The sequence below is a fragment of the Phacochoerus africanus genome, chromosome 8 (assembly GCF_016906955.1).
Source record: "Phacochoerus africanus isolate WHEZ1 chromosome 8, ROS_Pafr_v1, whole genome shotgun sequence".
Classification (NCBI taxonomy): Eukaryota; Metazoa; Chordata; class Mammalia; order Artiodactyla; family Suidae; genus Phacochoerus; species Phacochoerus africanus.
In genome coordinates this window covers 68,711,887-68,732,306 of record NC_062551.1, presented here as the reverse complement: position 1 = coordinate 68,732,306, position 20,420 = coordinate 68,711,887, and the positions used below count along the sequence as shown (strand labels likewise).

The 20,420-nt window shown below is 43.3% G+C and overlaps 1 protein-coding gene across 4 annotated transcripts in view; it reads left to right on the top strand.

Moving 5' to 3' along the window:
• Positions 1-20,420, top strand: part of RERE (arginine-glutamic acid dipeptide repeats) — a 404,974-nt gene that overhangs the window by 282,121 nt on the left and 102,433 nt on the right. For all 4 annotated transcript variants that reach the window (XM_047791579.1, XM_047791577.1, XM_047791578.1 and 1 more), the window contains 2 exons: positions 2,786-2,910; positions 4,226-4,325. In XM_047791579.1, coding sequence (XP_047647535.1) covers positions 2,786-2,910; positions 4,226-4,325 — 225 coding nt within the window. The remainder of the gene's footprint in view (positions 1-2,785; positions 2,911-4,225; positions 4,326-20,420) is intronic.

Below are 20,420 nucleotides of genomic sequence, written 5' to 3'. Positions count from 1 at the left end.
TGGATCCTGAGTTGTCCCTGCTGTGGCGGTGGTTACTGCAGTGGCGCAGGTTGGGTCCCTGGCCTCTGAACTTCAGAATGCTGCGAGTGAAGCCAAAATAACAACAACAGCAATAATAATAATTTACCTTCTTTCCCTGTTCCCTCCCTCCATAATGGGTAATTGTTTATTTAGTGTTTTTAATTTAAGGTTTTGATTTGTTATTCTTGTTTGTATCCCCCCAGTCCCCCAGGAGTATAATAGAAACACTTTTCCCGCTTTCTTTGGTCCTCTGGCATCTCTCCAGGTGCTCCCTCTGTGCAGTCAGCCCTGCTCCCTCTGTGCAGTCCGCAGCGCTCTGCCTCACTTTCCTCTGCCTCTTTATTCTTCCAGTCCCACCTTTGGGCGTTTGTGTTGCTTCCTGTCGTTGCCAGTAATGCTGTGATGAGTAGCTTGTGCATAGAAGTTTGATTTGCCACTTTGTATCTTTGGGATAGTATGTTTTACCCAGAAGGGGATGGTTGGCTTAGAGGGCAGATGCACATGTAATTCTGAGGAGGTTGCAAAAGTCCCCTCCATAGTGATTGTCCCTTTTCGCATTTGTGCCGGCAGCTTGGGTGAGTGCTGACACACAGCCGTGTACCTTACTGCACCTTGGCATTTATGTCAGTCTGACCGTGGGGAGTGGTGTCTCAGTGTCATCGATTGGCATTTCTCTTGTCAGCACAGTTGACCATCTTTTCCTATGATTAAGAGCTCTTGGCATTTCCGTTTCTGTAAACTGATGATATGTCTAGGCCATTTGTCTCTCCTCTACAGCGATGGTACTCTTTTTTTGTCCATGCCCACCAACTTACAGAAGTTCCCAGGCCAGGGATCAAACCTGTGCCACAGCAGTGACAGCCCTGAATCTCTAACCACCAAGCCACCAGGGAACTCCAAGACAGTACTTTTTAATTGACTTCACAAACAGCAGAGAGCTGCTACGCCAGCTACTGTACTTGGTGCTGGGAAAGCAGAGCTCAGTCGAAATGTCAGAGACTCCCAATATGAGGAATCGTTGTGTCTTAACTGTCTTCTCGTACGTTACTGTGGTTCAAGAAGTGAGTGTTGCGTGCAGTTACATCTTCTACACGTGGAAATGGAATTAAAGGAGGGCCTCCGTGTTGGGGAAGGGCAGTGGCTGCTGCACGATGAGAGACGGCAGAGACGGCAGGCCCCGAGCCGGCAGGCCCCGAGCCGGCCGACAGCACGGCCTACGAATATTGTGTTTGCCACACAGTTGTTTTAAGGGTTGAATAACCAATGTTTCAAAACTTGAGCTTTCACATTAAAGCCAAGATTTCTGGCTGTGGAAGCAACTGGAGGATGTGCAGCCACTGGTTCTGGTTCCTGCCCAGCAGCTGTCCCTAGATGCGACTGCTCTCTTCATTGCGCCTCGATTCCTTCACTCCCTGGCACCTGATACCTCCAGGCCCAGTGTGGGAGCCCCGGCACAGGAGGCTCTGAGCACTCGCAACTTGGCTCGTCTAAGTTGGGATGTGGCGTTTTGTTTACTGTGGACAGTAGAATATTTAAAATGGAATAGGTGGCTCTCCTTTTATTTCTCTTGGCTGTACACTCTGCCTGTTTCCTTCATTTACACTTTTCGCCTGGGTTCTGTGGACACTGGAGCTTTTTAACTGCAGCTCTTAATTTAAAATATTAGACTAATGTGACATGTTCATAACTTGAGAAAATAAGAACACGTGTGTTTTACAGAGGGTTGCCTTTTCCTGGGCCTCTGATGGTCAGGGTGCTCCTGGTGCCTGCTCACTCTTGCTCGGCCCTGGCAGTAGACCAGGGCCAGAAGATGCCCAGAGGCAGTCGAATCCTTAACATAACTGACTTGTAGCCTTGCTTGTTGAGCACTGTTCAGAGATTTCAAAAGAATTAATCAAGGTGTTCTCGATGCACAGTAACCCGTTCCTGTCTCAGGTGGGGTGTTCAGTCTGCCGTGCAAGCTCATACCAAGACATCACACACGTGCCATCTGAGAACATGCCTTCCTGCCCCTCAAGCAGTCCTCTCTTCCTCAAGCCACTCATCTGATTTCTGTCATGAGCATTCAGTTCAACCAGGTTTTTAATTTTTTTTTTCCCTTTTTTTTGACTGACCCACAGCAAATGGAGTTCCTGGGCCAGGGATGAGAGCTGAGCAGACACTGGCTCCTAACGCACTGTGCACTGGGTGGGGCTGAGGACCCGACCTGTGTCCCCCCAGGTCAGAGACGCTGTGGCGGGAACTCTGACCGTGTTTTAAATTGTACCTTTATGGCTTTGTTGGATGTTTACCCTGACTCATTGTTATCAACACTGTTGCAAGTAGCATTAGGTCACTTAATTTTTTATCAAACACCCTTAGATGAGGTTCTATTATTTATGTATGTCTCTTTATAAACATGCTATGTTGGAAATGTGGGTGCTTTTCCCTTCTTCATCGAGATGCTGTTATTTCCCGAGACATTTTTTGTTTTATAATTTCTTTTAAACACACGTGTCCATTGCCTGTCCTCTCCGTGGACTCTGTCGGCCCTGGTTTACTCGATGGTGTTTGCTGCTGCTCATGGAGGTTAGGCAGTGCCTTGTGGAATTGGCTGCGGTGCAGTGATCCTGTGGTGAATAGGCCAGTTTCAGCTACTCACTGTTTTTCGGTTGTTTCAGTACTACCTAAAGAAAGAAGCTCTAAGCTTCTGTCCCCAAGGCCTGCCTACAAAGGCAGCTCTGTCCTGTGCCTCGATCGTGACTTCTTCATCCCTTTCTTACAGGCCAAACTTCCGGATTTGCAACCCTTCCCTTCTCCCGACGGTGACACTGTGACCCAGCACGAAGAACTGGTTTGGATGCCTGGAGTCAATGACTGTGACCTCCTTATGTACTTGAGGGCAGCGAGGTAATTGGGGGCCACACATCCTGCTTTCTGAGTTGATCAATAGGCCATAAACTTTCTCCTTTCCCCGAAATTTTCTTTCCTTTCCTTTCTTCTTTTTTTTTTTGCATTTTAGGGCCTCACATGTAGCATATGGAAGTTCCCAGGCTAGGGGTCGAATCAGAGCTGCAGCTGCTGGCCTCCACCACAGCCACAGCAATGTAGGATCTAAGCCACATTAGCAACCTACACCACAGCTCACAGCAACACTGGACACTTAACCCACTGAGTGAGGCTGGAGATTGAACTTGCGTCCTCCTGGATACTATACGGGTTCATTACCACTGAGCTACCACAGGAAGTCCCTGAAATTTTCTTGATGTGTTGGGCACCCTCTGCCTTTGTTTTGTTATATCCTCTCTAGTCCGAGCCCTGATCCTTCTTCGCCTGCCATGGTAACGCCACGCTCTTCCCCTTGGTGTTGCCCCAGGCCGCTGTTAGAACGCTTCAGAAAGGAACTTCGTAAGACATGCACACGGTTATCCACACTTATCAATACAGGGCAACAGTCGGCTCATTCAGCTCATCCTAAAATCCCATTACAGAGTGCTCTGCTTTCTGGCTCTTCATTGCTTCCTGACCTAAACTGTCCATTTTGGGGGCTTTACCTATATGAGTACTTGCCAACCTGACAGTTCCTAGTCCACACAATGAGAAGTTTAAGTCTGTCCTGGACAAGTCCTAGTGCAAGCAGAGCCTGCCTTTACGCTGCATTACGGGACTTGCTGCAGTACCAACAAGTGGTACAACAAAACCCTAAAGCAAGACTTGGTGCAGTGATTGAGCTCCAGCTGTTCTGTGGTCAGCAGTGCAGCTCGGAAGCTGCAGTGGGGATGGAGGCTGTAGGGGTGTGAATAGCTACTGAGGGTTCTTTTCACCTTTTTTCCACTTTCCATTTGCCTAAGCGCAATTGCTATATAGTTTGAAAGGAATTAAGTAAAGCTTCAGAGGATTTAATTGTACATGTTTTCCAGAGATTTTTCCTTCAAAAGATTGTAATCTAGCTGAATGTTGTGGCAAATAGTTTTAGATTATTCATGCCCTCAAATCTAAACTCTGAATACTGATAAAGCGTGGGAAGAGATGCCAAATGGAGCCGAATAAAAATAACATTTCTTTTTCTGAGTGAGTGAAGGGTGGACTGCAAAGGCACTTAGATTTTCCCTTAAAACAAGAGCAGAAGCTTAATCACGCATGTTGTAGTGGATGTCGTTCTGGGCGAAGCCTGCAAACAGTGGTTCGGTGTCTGTGCTGATGGTGTCCCTTCCCGCCCCCCAAGGAGCATGGCGGCATTTGCAGGGATGTGCGATGGCGGCTCCACGGAGGATGGCTGTGTCGCTGCGTCTCGGGATGACACGACGCTCAATGCCCTGAACACGGTGAGTCTTCTGACACTGCCCTGGGTGGAAAGAAGCTTCTTTTTCGCCCGTGCTGGCCGTAGGGAATTTGTGCTGATCAGAGAGTATGACGGGGCCTGACTCTTAGGATTAGGCACTGTGGTGTCTGCTGAGGTTCAAAGACTGGAGTTGGGGCTCCGGGACCTCAGCCAGCAATGTGGTGCCTCCAAAGTCCCCTCCAGGCCTGTCTGCCCCCCAGGGTTGTGGCGAGCCTCTGACAAGAGCCCAGTACCACTGCTTGGTCCTCACTGAGCGCTCGAGAGGCCGAGTCCCACGCTTGGTGGTCTTATTTCTGCCTCACAACCCCACCCCCCAAAGAAGGAAGGCGCCATCATTATTAGCACCATGTGGATGCAAGGAAGTAAGTCACAATCAAGGTCAGACACTCAGGATTCGAATCCAAAGGCTGTTCTTCTCCCCTAATGTGTTTGGAAGTGCAGGGAGGGGAAAAAGTAGCTTGACTTCCAGGAACAAATTTGTTTTCTATAAATTTGATATTGGAACTATGTAACTATTTCACATGACTATAAAATAAAATTGTTTTAAAAATAACAATCCTTTAAAAAATCCAAAATAAAAAGTAACATGAGCATCATGGTGCTGGTTGGTCGCCTGACATGCAGTGTGAGTGTTCACCTGCCTTAATCCTGGGATTTCACGGCAGCTCAAATAAAGGAACTCGAACCGCTACAGACTGTACAGTTGCTGAGACCAGGTCGCTGTCGTGGACGTTCCTTCTTGACGAGTCCTAGAATATATCCTGTAGGCTGAGAGGAAAATGAATGTGTCTTAAGGTTCCTTGACACAGTCCTTCTGTGTGTTTACTAATGTGAAATCACCCAATCTGACGAAAGAATGAATTCTTAGGGATTTCTGATATACTAATAAAGAATCTGCATGGTTCTGGATACATGTGCAGGATACTGAGCGTGAGGCGAGCAGCTCTTCTGACAGTTAACCAAATGTAATTTAAGCACCGTTTATCTTTTTCTTTTTTTTTTTTTTTTGCTTTTTGGGGCCGCACTTGCAGCATATGGAGGTTCCCAGGCTAGAGATCTAAGCGGAGCTGTAGCCGCTGGCCTACACCACAGCCACAGCAACTCGGGATCCGAGCCTCGTCTGCAACCTACACCACAGCTCACAGCAACGCTGGATCCTTAACCCACTGAGCAAGACCAGGGTTCGAACCCAAAACCTCATGGTTCTTAGTTGGATTCGCTTCCACTGCCCCACGACGGGAACTCTTGTTTTTCTTTTTCTTTCTTGGGAGGTCACTGTAGTTGGAAGGACTTTGAAAATCCTGTTCCAAAAAGCTCTAAATAAATAAGAATCTAAGCCTCAGAAAGACGAGGCGCCTTCTGTGAATGCCAGCCCTCTGCAAAGCTGATAACAGATGCCCGTTGAGGGATCTTTCTACTACATGGCTGTGAAACATGGACATGTCTGAACAATAGAGATGTTTTTTATTTCTGGACTCATTATGTTTCTTGACTATTACATAATGTTATAATACCTTCTTGTGTGTGGGAGGTGGTATCACCTTGCTTGGAATACGCAGCGTTCTAAATAAGTGAATGACTTTTCATATCCGCATTCACTTGCTCCCCAGTTTGATACTTAGAATTTTTGTTTTTATAAGGAATCCTTATTTTGAACCCATAGTGATAGAGAAAGAAGGGGCCTTCAAGATTATTTCAAGGATGAGGAAACTGGGACTCAGAGATGGGGATAATGCAAAAAGTGGCCATGACCTAGTAGGCGTGCATGTCTGTGAATTCACGGAACCCTAAAAACTTCAGATGTGAGCTGCTTCTTGTTGGGTTTTTGTATAAAAGTTTATGGAAAAAAAATTCTTTCATGACTGCTGATCAGAGGAATTTTGAATAACAAAGATGTTGCCACATTTAATTAAATGTCTATTTTTGGCACTTCCTAAATTTATCTGATTTATTCTCTTTCTTATTCCAACTCCTCTAAGGATTCTGTGGAACATTCTTTCGTACAGAAATAATTTGTGCTATTTTTGCCTGTGGTCCTTTGTAGCAAGTTTAAGTTTTCTTCAGAATTGCCAAGGGTTTTTCGATTTAATGTTTATTTTGACTTCCTTGGAATAATGGAGGCTTTGAACTTTAAGTTAAAAAATTGTAAAGATAAATTCATTGTCACGTAACAGGTATTCATTTCTTGGAGGATAGAATGGAGTCCGAAACAAAATTAGGTATTTGTCAACTTAGAATAAACCTGTGTCTGCTTCCCATTTCCTAGGACAATGTAGAAATTTAAATTATATGGGGAATTCCTGTTGTGGCTCAGCAGGTTAAGAATCCAGCTAGCATCCATGAGGATGTGGGTTCGATCCCTGGCCTTGCTCAGTGGGTTGAGGATCAGTCATTGCTATAAGTTGCAACATAGGTTACAGGTGTGGCTCAGATCTGGAACTGCTGTGGCTGTGGCGTAGGCCAGCAGCTGCAGCTCCGATTTGACCCCTAGCCTTGGAACTTCCATATTTGGCCCTTTTTAAAAAGGAAAAAAAAAAAAGTGTATGGATTTTGCAGTAGAGTACACTAGAGTGTTTAATATCCTGTTAGGACTATTTAAATGACTTAAATTAATGTTTATTAATTTATTAATTAAACTGTAATCATTAATAGAACATTTTTGAATTATTAGTTCTTCATGACAATTATATGGACCTATTTTTAAATGCAAGCTCTTCTGGATTACTTTGTTTGACTTTTTTCTTCATTATTCACAAATGAGAGTTTTAGTGTGTACTTAAAAAAAACTTATTGAGGGAGTTTCCATCGTGGTTCAGCGGTAACAAACCTGACTAGTATCTATGAGGATGCAGGTTCATTCCCTGGCCTCTCTCAGCTGTGGTGCAGGTTGCAGACGTGGCTTGGATCCTGCGTGGCTGTGGCTGTGGCTTAGGCCTTTGGCTACAGTCCCCATTCAACCCCTAGGCTGGAAACTTCCATATGCCCCACATGCAGCCCTAAAAAAACAACCCCCCCAAAACTTACTGTGGTATAACTTATGTGTAATAAGCTCTGATTAAAAGTATACAGTTTGAGGAGCTTTTTTTCAGTTTTCAGTTGCATATGCCAGTGAAACTGCTGCAGTGTTCAAGATAGAGGAGTTCCCGCTGTGGCACAACAGGATTGACAGCACAGCTGCGTCCAGTGCTTGTCTTGGGACCACTGGACACAGGTTCGATCCTTGGGCTGGCATAGTGGGTTAAGGATCAGGAGTTGCCAAAGCTGTGGCTTGGGTCATCAGCTATGGCTCAGATCTGATCCCTGTCCTGGGAACTCCATGCAGATGCTTCGGGGCAGCCAAAAAAAAGGAAAAGAAAGAAAGGGTAGAAATCATCTCCACAAATCACCTCCTGCCCTTTTATCATCCTTGGTTGCTTCCAGCCTCAGATAACTACTGGTAGGTTTACTCTCATTGCAGGCTAAGTTGCCTTTTCTAGAATGTTCTATGGATGGGATAATATATATAATCCTTGGGGTCTGGGTTCTTTGAGCATACTAATTTTGAGAGATTTATGTTGTTGCCCAGTGAATAGTGCATTACTTTTTATGGTTGAGTCTTACTCCAGTGAATGGGTGTTCGTATTTTACCCATTCGCCATTTGGGTTGTTTCCAAGCTTTTGGCCATTCTGAAATAAAGGTGTTATAAACATTGTCATCCAGGTCTTTTTATAGAACACGTATTTCTCTTGAGTAACCGTTGTGGTTCAGTGGAAATGAATCTGACTAGGAACCATGAGGTTGCGGGTTCGACCCTTAGCCTCGCTCAGTGGGTTAAGGATCTGGCGTTGCTGTGAGCTGTGGTGCAGGTCAAACGAAGATGCTGCTTGGGTCTGGCCTGGCTGTGGATGTGGTGTAGGCTGGCATCTGTAGCTCCGATTCAACCCCTAGCCTGGAAACCTCCATGTGCCATGCGTGGGGCCCTAAAAACCAAATAAAAAGGAAGGAAGGAAAGAAAGAAAAAAATATCAAAAATATCTAGCGTTGAAGTTGCAGGATTGTATATGTGCTTAGAGCACTTTAAGAAATTGTGGGGCAGGTCTTTGCAGTGGCTGGACCATTAGACTGTCAGTAGCATGTTGTAATTTCAGTTCTTCAGCATCCTCCACAAGACTTGATATTTTTGGTCTTTTTAGTTTTATTCTTTCTAACGAATGTGTAGTGGTACACCATTGAGGGTTTTCTTGTTTGGTTAGTTGGTTGGGGTTTTTTGGTCTTTTTTTGTCTTTTTAGGGCCTCACATGCGGCATATGGAAATTCCCAGCCTAGGGGGTCGAATCAGAGCTACAGCTGCCGGCCTAAGCCACAACCATAGCAACTCGGCATCTGAGCCGTATCTGGGACCTACACTACAGCTCATGGCAATGCTGGATCTTTTACCCACTGAGGGAGTCCAGGGATCGAACCCACGTCCACATGGATACTAATCAGGTTCGTTACTGCTGAGCCAGGACGGGAGCTCCACCATTGAGGTTTTAATTTAAATTTCCTGATTGTTGGTGGTGTTGAGCAATTTTTTATGATTTAAAGCCCGCTTGTATATCCTTTGTTAAATATCTTCTGCCCAGTCAAGAGGCCTAATTTAAAATATTGAATTATTTAAACCTTCAGTACACTTCAATTGTAAGAGTTCTTTTTATATTGCAGATGCAAATGCTTTGATGCATGTATTGTAAAAGTTTTCTCCCGAGTTATGGCTTTTTTTTTTTTTTTTTGGTGTAATGCTGTGTTTCAGAGAGTAAAATACTTAATTTTGCTAAAGTCTGATGTATCATTTTCCTTTTATGAAAGTTTCTTTGATCATTTCATGATTACAAACACTGTTCCGGTTCTTTCTTCTTAAAATTTTAGTTCTTACATTTAGGTCTGTCATTCATTTCAAATTAATTTTGTACATGATGCAAGCTAGAGGTCAAAGTTTATTCTTTCCATACAGATGCCAGGTGTTGGAGCAACATTTATTGAAAACAGTCTTTTCATTTAATTGCCTTAATGCCTTTATTCATCATCAGCTGCCTGTGTGAGGGGAGGGAGTCTTTTTCTAGATTGCATGCTTTTTCACTGATCTATTATCTTTTTACCAGTACTTCAGTATTTTGAATACCATAGCTTTAGGTGGTATAAGTAGGTGGTATAAGTCTTCCTATTTTGTACTTTTTTTAAGATTGCTTCAGCTCTTTAGGTTGTTTGCATTTCCATTTGTATTTTAGAATCAACTTGCCAGTTCCTGTATTTAAAAAGGCTTTGATGGAATTTTGTTGAGGTTGCGTTCAATCTTTGGATCAATTTAGGGAGAATTGGCATCTTAACAATTTGAATCTTCCAATCCATGAATATGATATAGTATCTCTCCTTTTTAAAAAAGGTTTCTTTAATTCTTTTGGTTAAGATTTTGTAGTTTTCCAAAAAGAGATTTTGCAGTTTTCAGTGTACAGGTTTCATACATACTTTGTAAAATTCATCCTTTAAATAATTATTGTTTGAAAATTCTTTTGTTAATAAGATTGTCTCTTTTATTTTTAATATCTGAATGTGCGTTGATAGGATAGAAATACAATTTTCAAGAGTAGGCCTTGTATTATTTATTTTATACAAAAGAATTCAAGGTCAACGCTAGAGCTTTCTGGTTGGTTCCTTGAGATTTTCCGTGTGTGAAATCATGTCATCAGCAAATAAAGGCAGCTATACTTCTTGCTGATTTCTGTGTTTTATTACTTTTTTGTGCTTTATTGCACTTGCTCGGAGCTCTGGTACAGTACTGAATAGAGGTGATAAGAATGGACATTTTTGCTTTCTTTCTCATCTTAAGGGGAAAAATTCCATCATTCGCTGTTAAGTACAGTGTTGAATTTTTGTTGTTGTTTAATCAAGCTGCAGCTGTTCCTTTTTATATCTAAGTGTGTCAAGGGTTTTACCGTGAATGGGCATTGAATTTTGTCAGATGCTGTTTTTTCTTTTGTATCTAAAGAGATGATCATATGGTTGTTATGTTTTGTTAGTGTGGTGAATTACACTGACTAATTTCAAATGTAAACCAACTGTGCGTTCTTGTATTAAATCCTGCTTGGGCATTGTGTACTTTTGGATTCAATTTGCTGTTATTTGGTAAAAACTTTGACATTTGTGTTCATGAGGAATAGTGAACTGTATAGCCTTTCTTTGTGGTATCTTTGGTTTTGGTGTTAGAGTAAAACTGACTTCAAAAAATTTGTCAGGAAATATTTCCTCCTACTCTTTTTTTCCTTTAAAGAGTTTGTGAAGGATTGATCTTTTTTCTTTGTTAAGAGTTTGATAGAATTGACAGTGAAGCTGTCTGGGACCAAGGTTTTTTAATAGAATATTTAAAAGTGTTACCAAGTCCAAGTTTATACTTCACTTCTCACTGCACAACAGACCATTAAATCAAGAGAGAAAATGTAGGAGCAAGGAATGGTGACTTTATTTGGAAAGCAGGCAGACCGAGAACATGGTGGACTGGTGTCCCAAAGAACCATCCCGGAGTTCCCATTGTGGTGCACCAGAAATCCGACTGGTATCCATGAGGATGTGGGTTCGATCCCTGGCTTTGCTCAGTGGTTTGAGGATCCAGCATGGCCATGAACTATGGTGTACTTTGCACATGCAGCTCGGATCCCGTGTGGCTGTGACTGTGGCATAGTCCAGCAGTTGTAGCTCTGATTCAACTCCTAGCCTGGGAACTTCCATATGCCTCGGGTGTGGTCCTAAAAAATAAAAAATACATCTACTCTAGCTTTATTATAACTGTTGCCTGTGTGTGGGTATATCTTCTTCTAGATTCTTGCTTTGAATCCTTTTGCTTTTTTTCCTTTTATGTAAAGTAGCTCTCTTGTGTGTTTTAGTTTTCCAATGTTTTTTTATCCAGTCTGGCAAGTATGTGGAGAGTTTGGTCCAATGCAGATACTTCTTAGGTTACATAAACCTTGAGCCACATCCATTCACAACAGCAGAGCTATCATTGGAGAATGGCAGAAGTAGTTAACATAGAAATATCTTATTTTCATGGCCACCTGACATTACTTTTGATTGTGTGGTGAACTTGCAGAAGAGTGTGGTACACAGTTCTTATTTGGTGGCCCATTCATGTTAAAATATATTTCTTAATCTTTTTACTTCTTACACAGAAGAACAGTTTTGTACTGATACAGAAGATGTAACAAACACATTGGCTTCTTTTGTTGCAAGAAGAGGGAATGCTTAGTGTCCATAGGCATGCTTCTTCACGTATGTCAGCAAAGATATGCTTAATCTTATCCTACTATTTTTAAATCTTTCATTAAATTAATTAATATATTTTTAGCCACAGCATTCAGCAGCTTGATGCAGGATCTCCGTTCCCAAACCAGGGGCTGAACTTGGGCTCCAGAAGAGAAAATCCCAAATCCTAACCACTAGAGTACCAGGGAACTCACTATATTTTACTACTTTAAAGTGTCAGTATATGACACTTTATATAATATATAATATGTATTTGCAAATTTCTTTTATTTCTAAATTCGTGTTATATATGTTAAATAATATGTTAAAATATGACAAAGTGATGTGCTCTATATTTTACTATTTTAAAGTGTCAATATATAATACTTTATATCATGTTATATATGCAAAATTCTTTTATTTCTAAATTCATGTTATGTATATTAAGTAATATGTTAAAATATGACAAAGTGATGGCGCTCCCTCTGGAAGATCTTAGAAATGTTCCTTTGTGTACTGGGCTAGGTAGATGTTTCTTCATAAATAGTTTTAATTAGGCTCGTCAGCACATGTTAAGCTTATATGTAAGTTGTAAATATCATAGCACGTAACACACAAATGGCCCATATTATACTAAGGGAATTAATTAAACCACCTTTAAGTGCTTATGTCTGTTTGGCCTTTTACAAAATAAATCTTTCAGTTTATGCTTGGAAACTTCATCAGAAGCCTATAGTTTGAGATTAAGGCTTCTAGAAAATATCATGAGGATGACTTACTTTTACTAAATAGATACTGGAGTCTATTCTTTGAGCTCAAGTGTCTTTCCTATTTGCTAGCAAAATTCAAATTCTTTGTCTTCTCTCTCTCAGCAACTTATTTGCATGCTTCTCTTTACTTTCTGTCACTAACACTAAACGTATGTCTGTTCACTATATATAAGTAAAATTTATAATCACGCAGCAACGATTTCACCTTTGCCTGGACAGCTTTATTACCCTGAAATACGGCTGGCTGTTAGACATTTGAATTAAGCTTTTTGCATATTCACGGGAAGTTCACATGTGTTTGCTTACGTATTCAGGTACACCCACATCGCCTTCGACAAAGGAGTCAAGGCTTCCAATAGCTTAAGAGTTAGTTTTTATTTCTTTTTTTTTTGGTCTTTTTGCTATTTCTTGGGCTGCTCCCGCGGCATATGGAGATTCCCAGGCTAGGGGTCCAATTGGAGCTGTAGCCACCAGCCTACGCCAGAGCCACAGCAACGCGGGATCCGAGCCGCCTCTGCAACCTACACCACAGCTCATGGCAACGCCGGATCGTTAACCCACTGAGCAAGGGCAGGGATCGAACCCGCAACCTCATGGTTCCTAGTCGGATTCGTTAACCACTGTGCCACGATGGGAACTCCTAGTTTTTATTTCTGATCTATAAATACCAGTGTGTGTTAACCATTGAGTATTCATCGTCCTTGTCTTCCTAGCATGTAGCCTGATGCCTGGTGCGTGGCAGAGCGGCACTGCTTGTTGAATGACTGAATAAGTACATCAGGCTCGAGGCCAGATCACATTTGATCACCTAGAACTTGGTGTTGTGAGATTGGCAGAGCAGAGTGTGCAGATAAGCCTACTCTAAAGATCATTTTCATCTTCCTCCTGTAGGTGGACTTTCCTAGAGCATCCGGCCCTGGATTAGTTTTGCAGTGCTTAGGACTTCAGTGAATGCAGTATTTCCCTGCTTCCCAAGTAATACATTGCCAGGAGACCGTGTTCTTACAGTTTGTCTAATGTGTACAATCAGGATTCTTCTGAAGTTCATTCCGTACTCACACCCTTTGCTTAAATTCCTCTCCTTTTACTATTTCTCCATTCAGATTAGTCAGCATTAATTAGTGGTAGGGTGGTGGATCTTTCTCTCAGGATTTTTGGTCTTTTTGGGGCCACACCCATGGCTTACGGAAGTTCCCAGGCTAGGGGTCGAATTGGAGTTGTACTGCTGGCCTACACCACAAGCCATGGCAATGCCAGATCCTTAACCACTGAGCAAGGCCAGGGATTGAACCTACATTCTCATGGATGCCGGTCAGATTCGTTTCTGCTGAGCCACTATGGGAACTCCTAAGTCATTCTTGATAAGCACCTTGATAAGCTAGTGTTTCATTTATGTTGTAACAGGAGATTGGAGTCCACGTTATGTCAAATTGTTAATGATTGTGTGAGTGAAGATTCAGAAAGACCACGTAGTTGAAGTTTTTTGGCACGACCAAGACCTTTTCAGCTGATGATCAGAATAATAATGTACAAATGGGAGTTTTTATTTATTGTGCTTGGACCCATAATTAGAAACACTTTGAACTTGTTCTGAACATTTTTTTGTTTGTTTGTTTAGCAGTTTACCCTTTGGGCCGAAAACTTCATAATTTGCTTCTGTTCCAAAGTTCTGGGCAACCGCACGATTAGCACAAATCCCAGGACTTGCTCGTTTTGTGTCATTTGGACGAAGATGACTTTTTAACTGTGGTACTGTGGTATTTTGTTCCTTTTCTATAACCCACAGCTTTACCTCATGTTGAGCTTTACTTATGCCTCCGAAAGGTCTTCCGGCCGGGCCTGCTCCCCAGTGCTCCCCTGCTGCTCGCCCCAGTCGTGGCCCCGCTGTGTGTTGCCGTGTGGCCCACCCGCCGGTTTCGTCGGCGTGGCTGTCCTCCGTCGCTGTCCTTGACCTAGAATCCGCGCACTGTGGGTCTCTCGTGTTTAACATGCTCGGGGTCCCGGTTCTCCATACGCTTGGTGTCCTCCGATGTGTGTGCCCAGGGTCACAGTCCGTTGTAGGACCTTTTCACCCCCAGGAGACCTGTGCTCACTGGTCTCTCCCCATTTCCCCCCATCCCTAACCATCATTCAGCCACGTCTAAGGATGTCCTTTACGCGAAATGTCCTCTTTTGTGACTGGCCTCTTTTACTGAGGGTGATGTTTTTAAGTTTTGTCCGTCATTGTAGTTTTTATAAATATTTGTGTACAAACACACACAGCCATTTGTTTCAAGTTTTGTCCATGGTGTGGCTTTGATAAATATTTGTGTGTACAAACACACACACAGCCATTTGTATGCATAAAACATTTTATTTTTCCTTCTTTTTTTTTTTTTTTGGTCTTTTGTCTTTTGTTGTTGTTGTTGTTGCTATTTCTTGGGCCACTCCCTCGGCATAGGGAGGTTCCCAGGCTAGGGGTTGAATCGGAGCTGTAGCCACGGGCCTACGCCAGAGCCACAGCAATGCTGGATCTGAGCCGCGTCTGCAACCTACACCACAGCTCACGGCAACGCTGGGTCGTTAACCCACTGAGCAAGGGCAGGGACCAAACCCGCAACCTCATGGTTCCTAGTCGGATTCGTTAACCACTGCGCCACGACGGGAACTCCTATTTTTCCTTCTGATCAGCTTTGTCTGTATGTCTTAAAACATGCCCCTTCCTCTGAAGCAGCACTTGCCAGATTTGAGCAGGACGTCGTGGTAAGGAGCTGTCTTGGGTTATCCTAAAAGCTCACCTTAACACAGTCTAAGCGTTTACGAATGTGTGCTCATCACATTCTTTTTTGTCCCTTGTGTTTTGTCTTTGTCCTGTTTTGTTTTATTTTTCTTTGTATATTTGCCTTTGCTAAGCCCCTTCTCTCCTGCCCTCAGCTTGTGGACTGACTTTTGAACCAGGCACAGGGCCTTAAGTTCATCACCGTTATCTTCCTTTTATTAGGTATCAGATGTTGGTCACCTGCCTGGTGTCAGTAATAACAACAGTGTTAATAACAGCAGGGAAATTGCAGTGTGTTTGTTGGTCGAGCCGCTTGTATGCTAGGCAGAAGTTTAGGTGCTTTTCGTGAATGAATCTTTGTAACAATTCCGTGAGAAAAGTGTGGTTGTCACCTACAGATTAATAAGCATGTGCTGTCCTATGTTTATATGCCTAATAATTTAAACTTGAGGACAGTATATACTTGAGGCTAGTGCCTTACAGCAGTGCTCTTTACGTGTCCACTGAATGTGCCGTTCGGGGGATGGGCACTTTAGCCAAGTGAAAACCCTTCCTGCCGCAGCCTGTCCAGGGCACCCCATCCTTCCTCCTAGGCCCTCAGCAGGGACTCAGAAGAGTGTCATTCAGCTTTGCTTTTGTTTGGAGAAAATTAGAAAGTTCTTTTAATAATTTAAGAATTTTTTTTCTCATAAGATTTTTTTTTTCCCCTCTATGCTACATACTGGTAAAATGCTTTGAGATTTACACGGTATTTTGGAAAATGTCTACTTAACATCAATCAGAATTTTAACATCGACGAACCTATATTAGGCATTAACACAATATATAGTTAGCAAATCATTTTAAAACCCCTTAGCCTTTTCACATTGAAGAAGAGGTTTTAATAAAATCATTCATTCATTTATTTATTCAGTAATAAATGTGACTGAGTCTCTGCTCTTTGCAAAGCCCTCATGGGAGAGTGTTGGATGCAAGAGTTATATACATGAGCATTGAATCTTAGAACAAAGTAGGCCCATGAGTTTTAAAAGGGCTCATATATTAATGTAAGATGTACTGCAGAATACTAGTCCTAGTGTTTTGTTTATTGGACTAGTATGAAGTATATTTCAGAGTACTTTTTTTTAATCCCTCAATTTTGAAGATGGTTGTATGAGTTTCCTGTGGCTACTATAACAAATTACCACAAACATGGCGGCTTAAAACAACAGATTTTATTCTCTCCTTTTTCCGGGGTCAGAAGTTCGAATCCAAGTTGTCAGCTGGTCCATGCTCCCTCCAGCTCCGTGGGGGAGAGCAATGCTTTGCCTTTTCCAGCATCACGAAGTCCTAGCTTTCTGTGGTTTGTGGCCACATCTTCTCTGCTTGTCTGCACATTGTATTCCCTTTGTGTGTCTGTATCTTCTCTAGTCCGTGTTTTTCCACTGCTTCTTTCACAAGGATGCTTGTCCTTGGATATAGGGCCCACGTGGTTGGCCTGGAATTGTGTCCTATCTAAAGATCCTTAACCTAATCACAGTCACATCTGTAAAGACTTTTTTTGACACGCTTGTGACATATAGAAGTTCCCAGGTTAGGAATCTAATTGGAGCTACAGCTTGTGGCAACGCCAGATCCTTGACCCACTGATTGAGGCCAGGGTTCGAACGTTGTCCTCATGGATACTAGTCGGGCTCGTTACTTTGGAGCCACAATGGGAACTTCCCAAGACTCTTTTTCAGATCAGGTCACAGTCACATGTGCTAGTGATTTGATGTGGATCTCTCTTCTACTGGTCACTTTTTAGTCACTACAGTTGGACTTTACTGTTTGATAAAATGTTACTAAAATAAATTATAGTAGTTATTTTTAAGGTTTTGTAATAGTTCATTTTTATTTCCTTTTCTATCTGTTAAAAATTATTTATATTTAAGTGTGTAGAGTTTGTGTCATGCGTTAATGAACCCAACTAGTATCCATGAGGATGCGGATTCGATCCCTGGCCTTGTTCAGTGGGTTAAGGATTTGGCATTGCTGTGAGCTGAGGTGTAGGTTGCAGATGCAGCTTGGAACTCCGAGTTGCTGTGCCTGTGGTGTAGGCCGGCAGCTACAGCTCCGATTTGACTCCTAGCCTGGGAACCTACATATGCCATGGGTGCAGCCCTAAAGACACACACACAAAAGATTTAAGTGTGCATTTTCTGATATTCAGATTCTGAAAATATTTCTAGCAGTAACTGTGATATTTCTATAACATCTGAGGACATTTGATTTATAAAGTACTGTAGTATTTGTATGAGTATAAAGTAGAGTGTATTTGGCTTTCTTTGTATGAAGAACATTTATTTAGATAACAGAATCGTCATGTGTAACCACCATATTAACTGATTTGTTCCGACATGTCAGCTTGCTGAGGATTTTTTCCTTGGCTGGCCTAGACCCACCAGCTCCTGACCCAGCCTCCCCAGTCCTGGGTCTGATGGAGTCGTTTGGAGGGGGAGCGGCACCTGCCCCTCGGGCGCCCTCGTGGGCCAGGTCTCATGTTGCTTGTAGACTTGACCGCTCAGATGGCCGGGGGCGAGCCCTGGTCCCTTTGAAGCTCTTGCTCTTGTCAGTCTCTGCAGGCTGTGTGTTTCCCACCCCATGACCAGAGCCAGCCGGCCGGCCCTCTTCTCCAGGAGACAGGCCTTCCCCCAGGCCAGGCACTTGCTGGGCTTCACGGATCGCCACACCGGCTGCCCCACCCTTGCCCTTCTTGCCGCCCTGCCTGTTGGTCGGCCTGCCCTCTTCCTGACCACAGTACGGCTTGGGCTCTGTGTTCCTGCTTACTCCAGTACTTTGCAGCACTAGTTACTCAAGGACTGGGGGGCAGTTGCCTCTTGATCTTCCTCCATGTTTTTTCCCACTCCACAAGTGAGGTACCCATTTTCATGCGTTCTCCAGTCAAGTCTAACCTTACTTGATGCCTCTGAGTCCTTTTTTCTGGTGGGGGGGTTGCACCCATAGCATATGGAGGTTCCCAGGCCAGGGATCAAATCTGAGCTGCAACTGCAACCTATACCGCAGCTGTGGCAACGCCAGATCTTTAACTCACTATGCCACAGAGACAAGGCCAGATCTTAACCTGCTGTGCCACAGCGGGAACTCCTGAGTCATTGTTACTGGTGGCCATCGCACAAAATCAGTGTAACTTTTGAGTTTGAGATCTTAGGTTTGCATGATGGTTTGCAAAGCTGTGGAGTCTGCTCCATTCAGGCTGTCTTCTGCTGCTGCTCTGTTGTGAAGTCACAGTCTTTTCGTTTGCTCTTTTCAGACCTGTTGTTAGACCGGGGAATCATGAGGAAGCTATTAGGAGTCTCAGGCTTGGGCTGGGGGTTTCCTGGTTCTCTGGGGCCGTTGCTGGAGGCACTGCTGTGGTTGCCCAGAGCCTTTTTGCTTGTTTCTAGTCACTTGCTTTGGTCTTGGCTGAGGTTTCTAGATAAAAGAGCTGTCTCTCAGAAAATTTCCCAACTCTGCAGTCGCACGTGCTTTGGTGTCTGACGCTTTGATTTTCTTTATTCTGTTACTTTATCATTGCACCCAGAAAGAGTAAGTATACTTGTGTTTATGCAACCTGAAGATTACTTGTCAGAGATCACCCTGGTTAAGGTTGCTGAGCCCCGTGGATTGGAAGCAGTCATTCCTGCACCTAAATTCGACGGAGTAGAATTTAAAGCACTTTCTGGAATGTTTTTCTCTCAGCACTGATGCAGCTGGTCTTAAGGTTTTGTTTGTTTTATCTAGTTTTTAAAAATTATCTGTTTGAAGGAATCTGGTTGAACTTGACCCATAACTGGCCTTTCACATATACTTTCTAGTTGACTCTAGCATTTCTGAATGGATTCACTAATGCCTGTGTGAGAACTGTGTTGTTTTCTTCTGTCACCCTCTAGGTTAGAGTCTTACATGTTGTTTTTCTGTTTTCAAGGCTGAAGATTCTAGGAGTGAGTGAAAGCAAGTGTAATTTCCACTGTGGGCCTGAACGATGTCTACTTGTGATCTGAAATAGGTTTTTTTAAACTGACAAATAATTATGATTCGTGATCTACCAGTAGTTTTTCTTTCTGGCCAGAGTGTCACCCATTCTAGATCATTAATCTGAGTCTTATCATTCTGTATCATTAATCTGAGGTTTGTTGCTCAGTTATAAGTTCTAATGAGTCAACTTGCCTTTAGATACACTGGGCTGGCAGCCTAGCTAATGTTCTGCTTTGGTTTTTTTTTTTTTTTTTTAAGGACCACACCTGTGGCATATGGAAGTTCCCAGGCTAGGGGTTGAATCAAGCTGCAGCGCCCGGCCTACACCACAGGTGACAGCAATGCCGGATTCTTAAACCACTGAGCGAGGCCAGGGATCGAACCTGCGTCCTCATGGATACTAGTCGGGTTTGTTACTGCCGAGCCACAGAGGGAGCTCCTAGCTAGCGTAGTTTATGTCCTGTGCCTGGACTCACTCACAAAAAGTAGGAGGAGAGATTTTGTTTCTGTGAAGCAAGGTTATGATGTGTAGATGTTTAACGGTGTGTAATTTCGTTTAAAGACCCGTGGCATAAACTATCCCAGCTTTCACAGAGACACTAACTCTGACTGCTAAGGTGTTAGTGAAGCCTCTGCAGTGGCTGGCTAGTCAGTGTTGTGGCTGGACAGTTTGGCCTCATTCAGTGGCTGTATTGTTTATTTATTTTTCTAAATGAATTTGTTAATATTGTTGCCATTTATTTCTTATTTAAAGAAAATTCTTTAATAGCCCACCTTTAAATTGTCTATAAAGAAAAGGAATGTTAAAAACTGGGAAGTTCCCAAAAAACGACCTACCTTAGCCCCTCTGTCACTGATGAAGCAAATCAGGGGTCACGTTGCTGAGCCGAGGAGGAGCCTCCCAGCCTCCCCGCCGGCTGCCCTTCCTCCCAGGACAGCCTGCGTCTCTCCCTCAGGATTCCCGGTTTCCCCGGACTCAGAATTTCTCTAGGTTCCCAACAAGTCACCAGGTCCCTTCTCAATCCCATCTTTCACTCTGTGAAGTCCATTCCCAGGCTCTAAAGCTTGTTCACCGTCCTTCACGCCGGGGCTGTTTCCTGGGCGGTCATCCAGAGTCAACCTGCCTTAACAGAGCATCCCTTCTCCAGGAATCAGGCTCAGTGAATCCACGGACCTTATTTCATCCGAAACAGTCCTTCAGAATAGGTTCTGTGTTCTCCCTTTCTGCAGCCGAGAAAACGGAGGCTTAGAAAAGGAATTAATTTGCTTTTTATCCCACAGCTCATGGCAGAATGAGTGTCT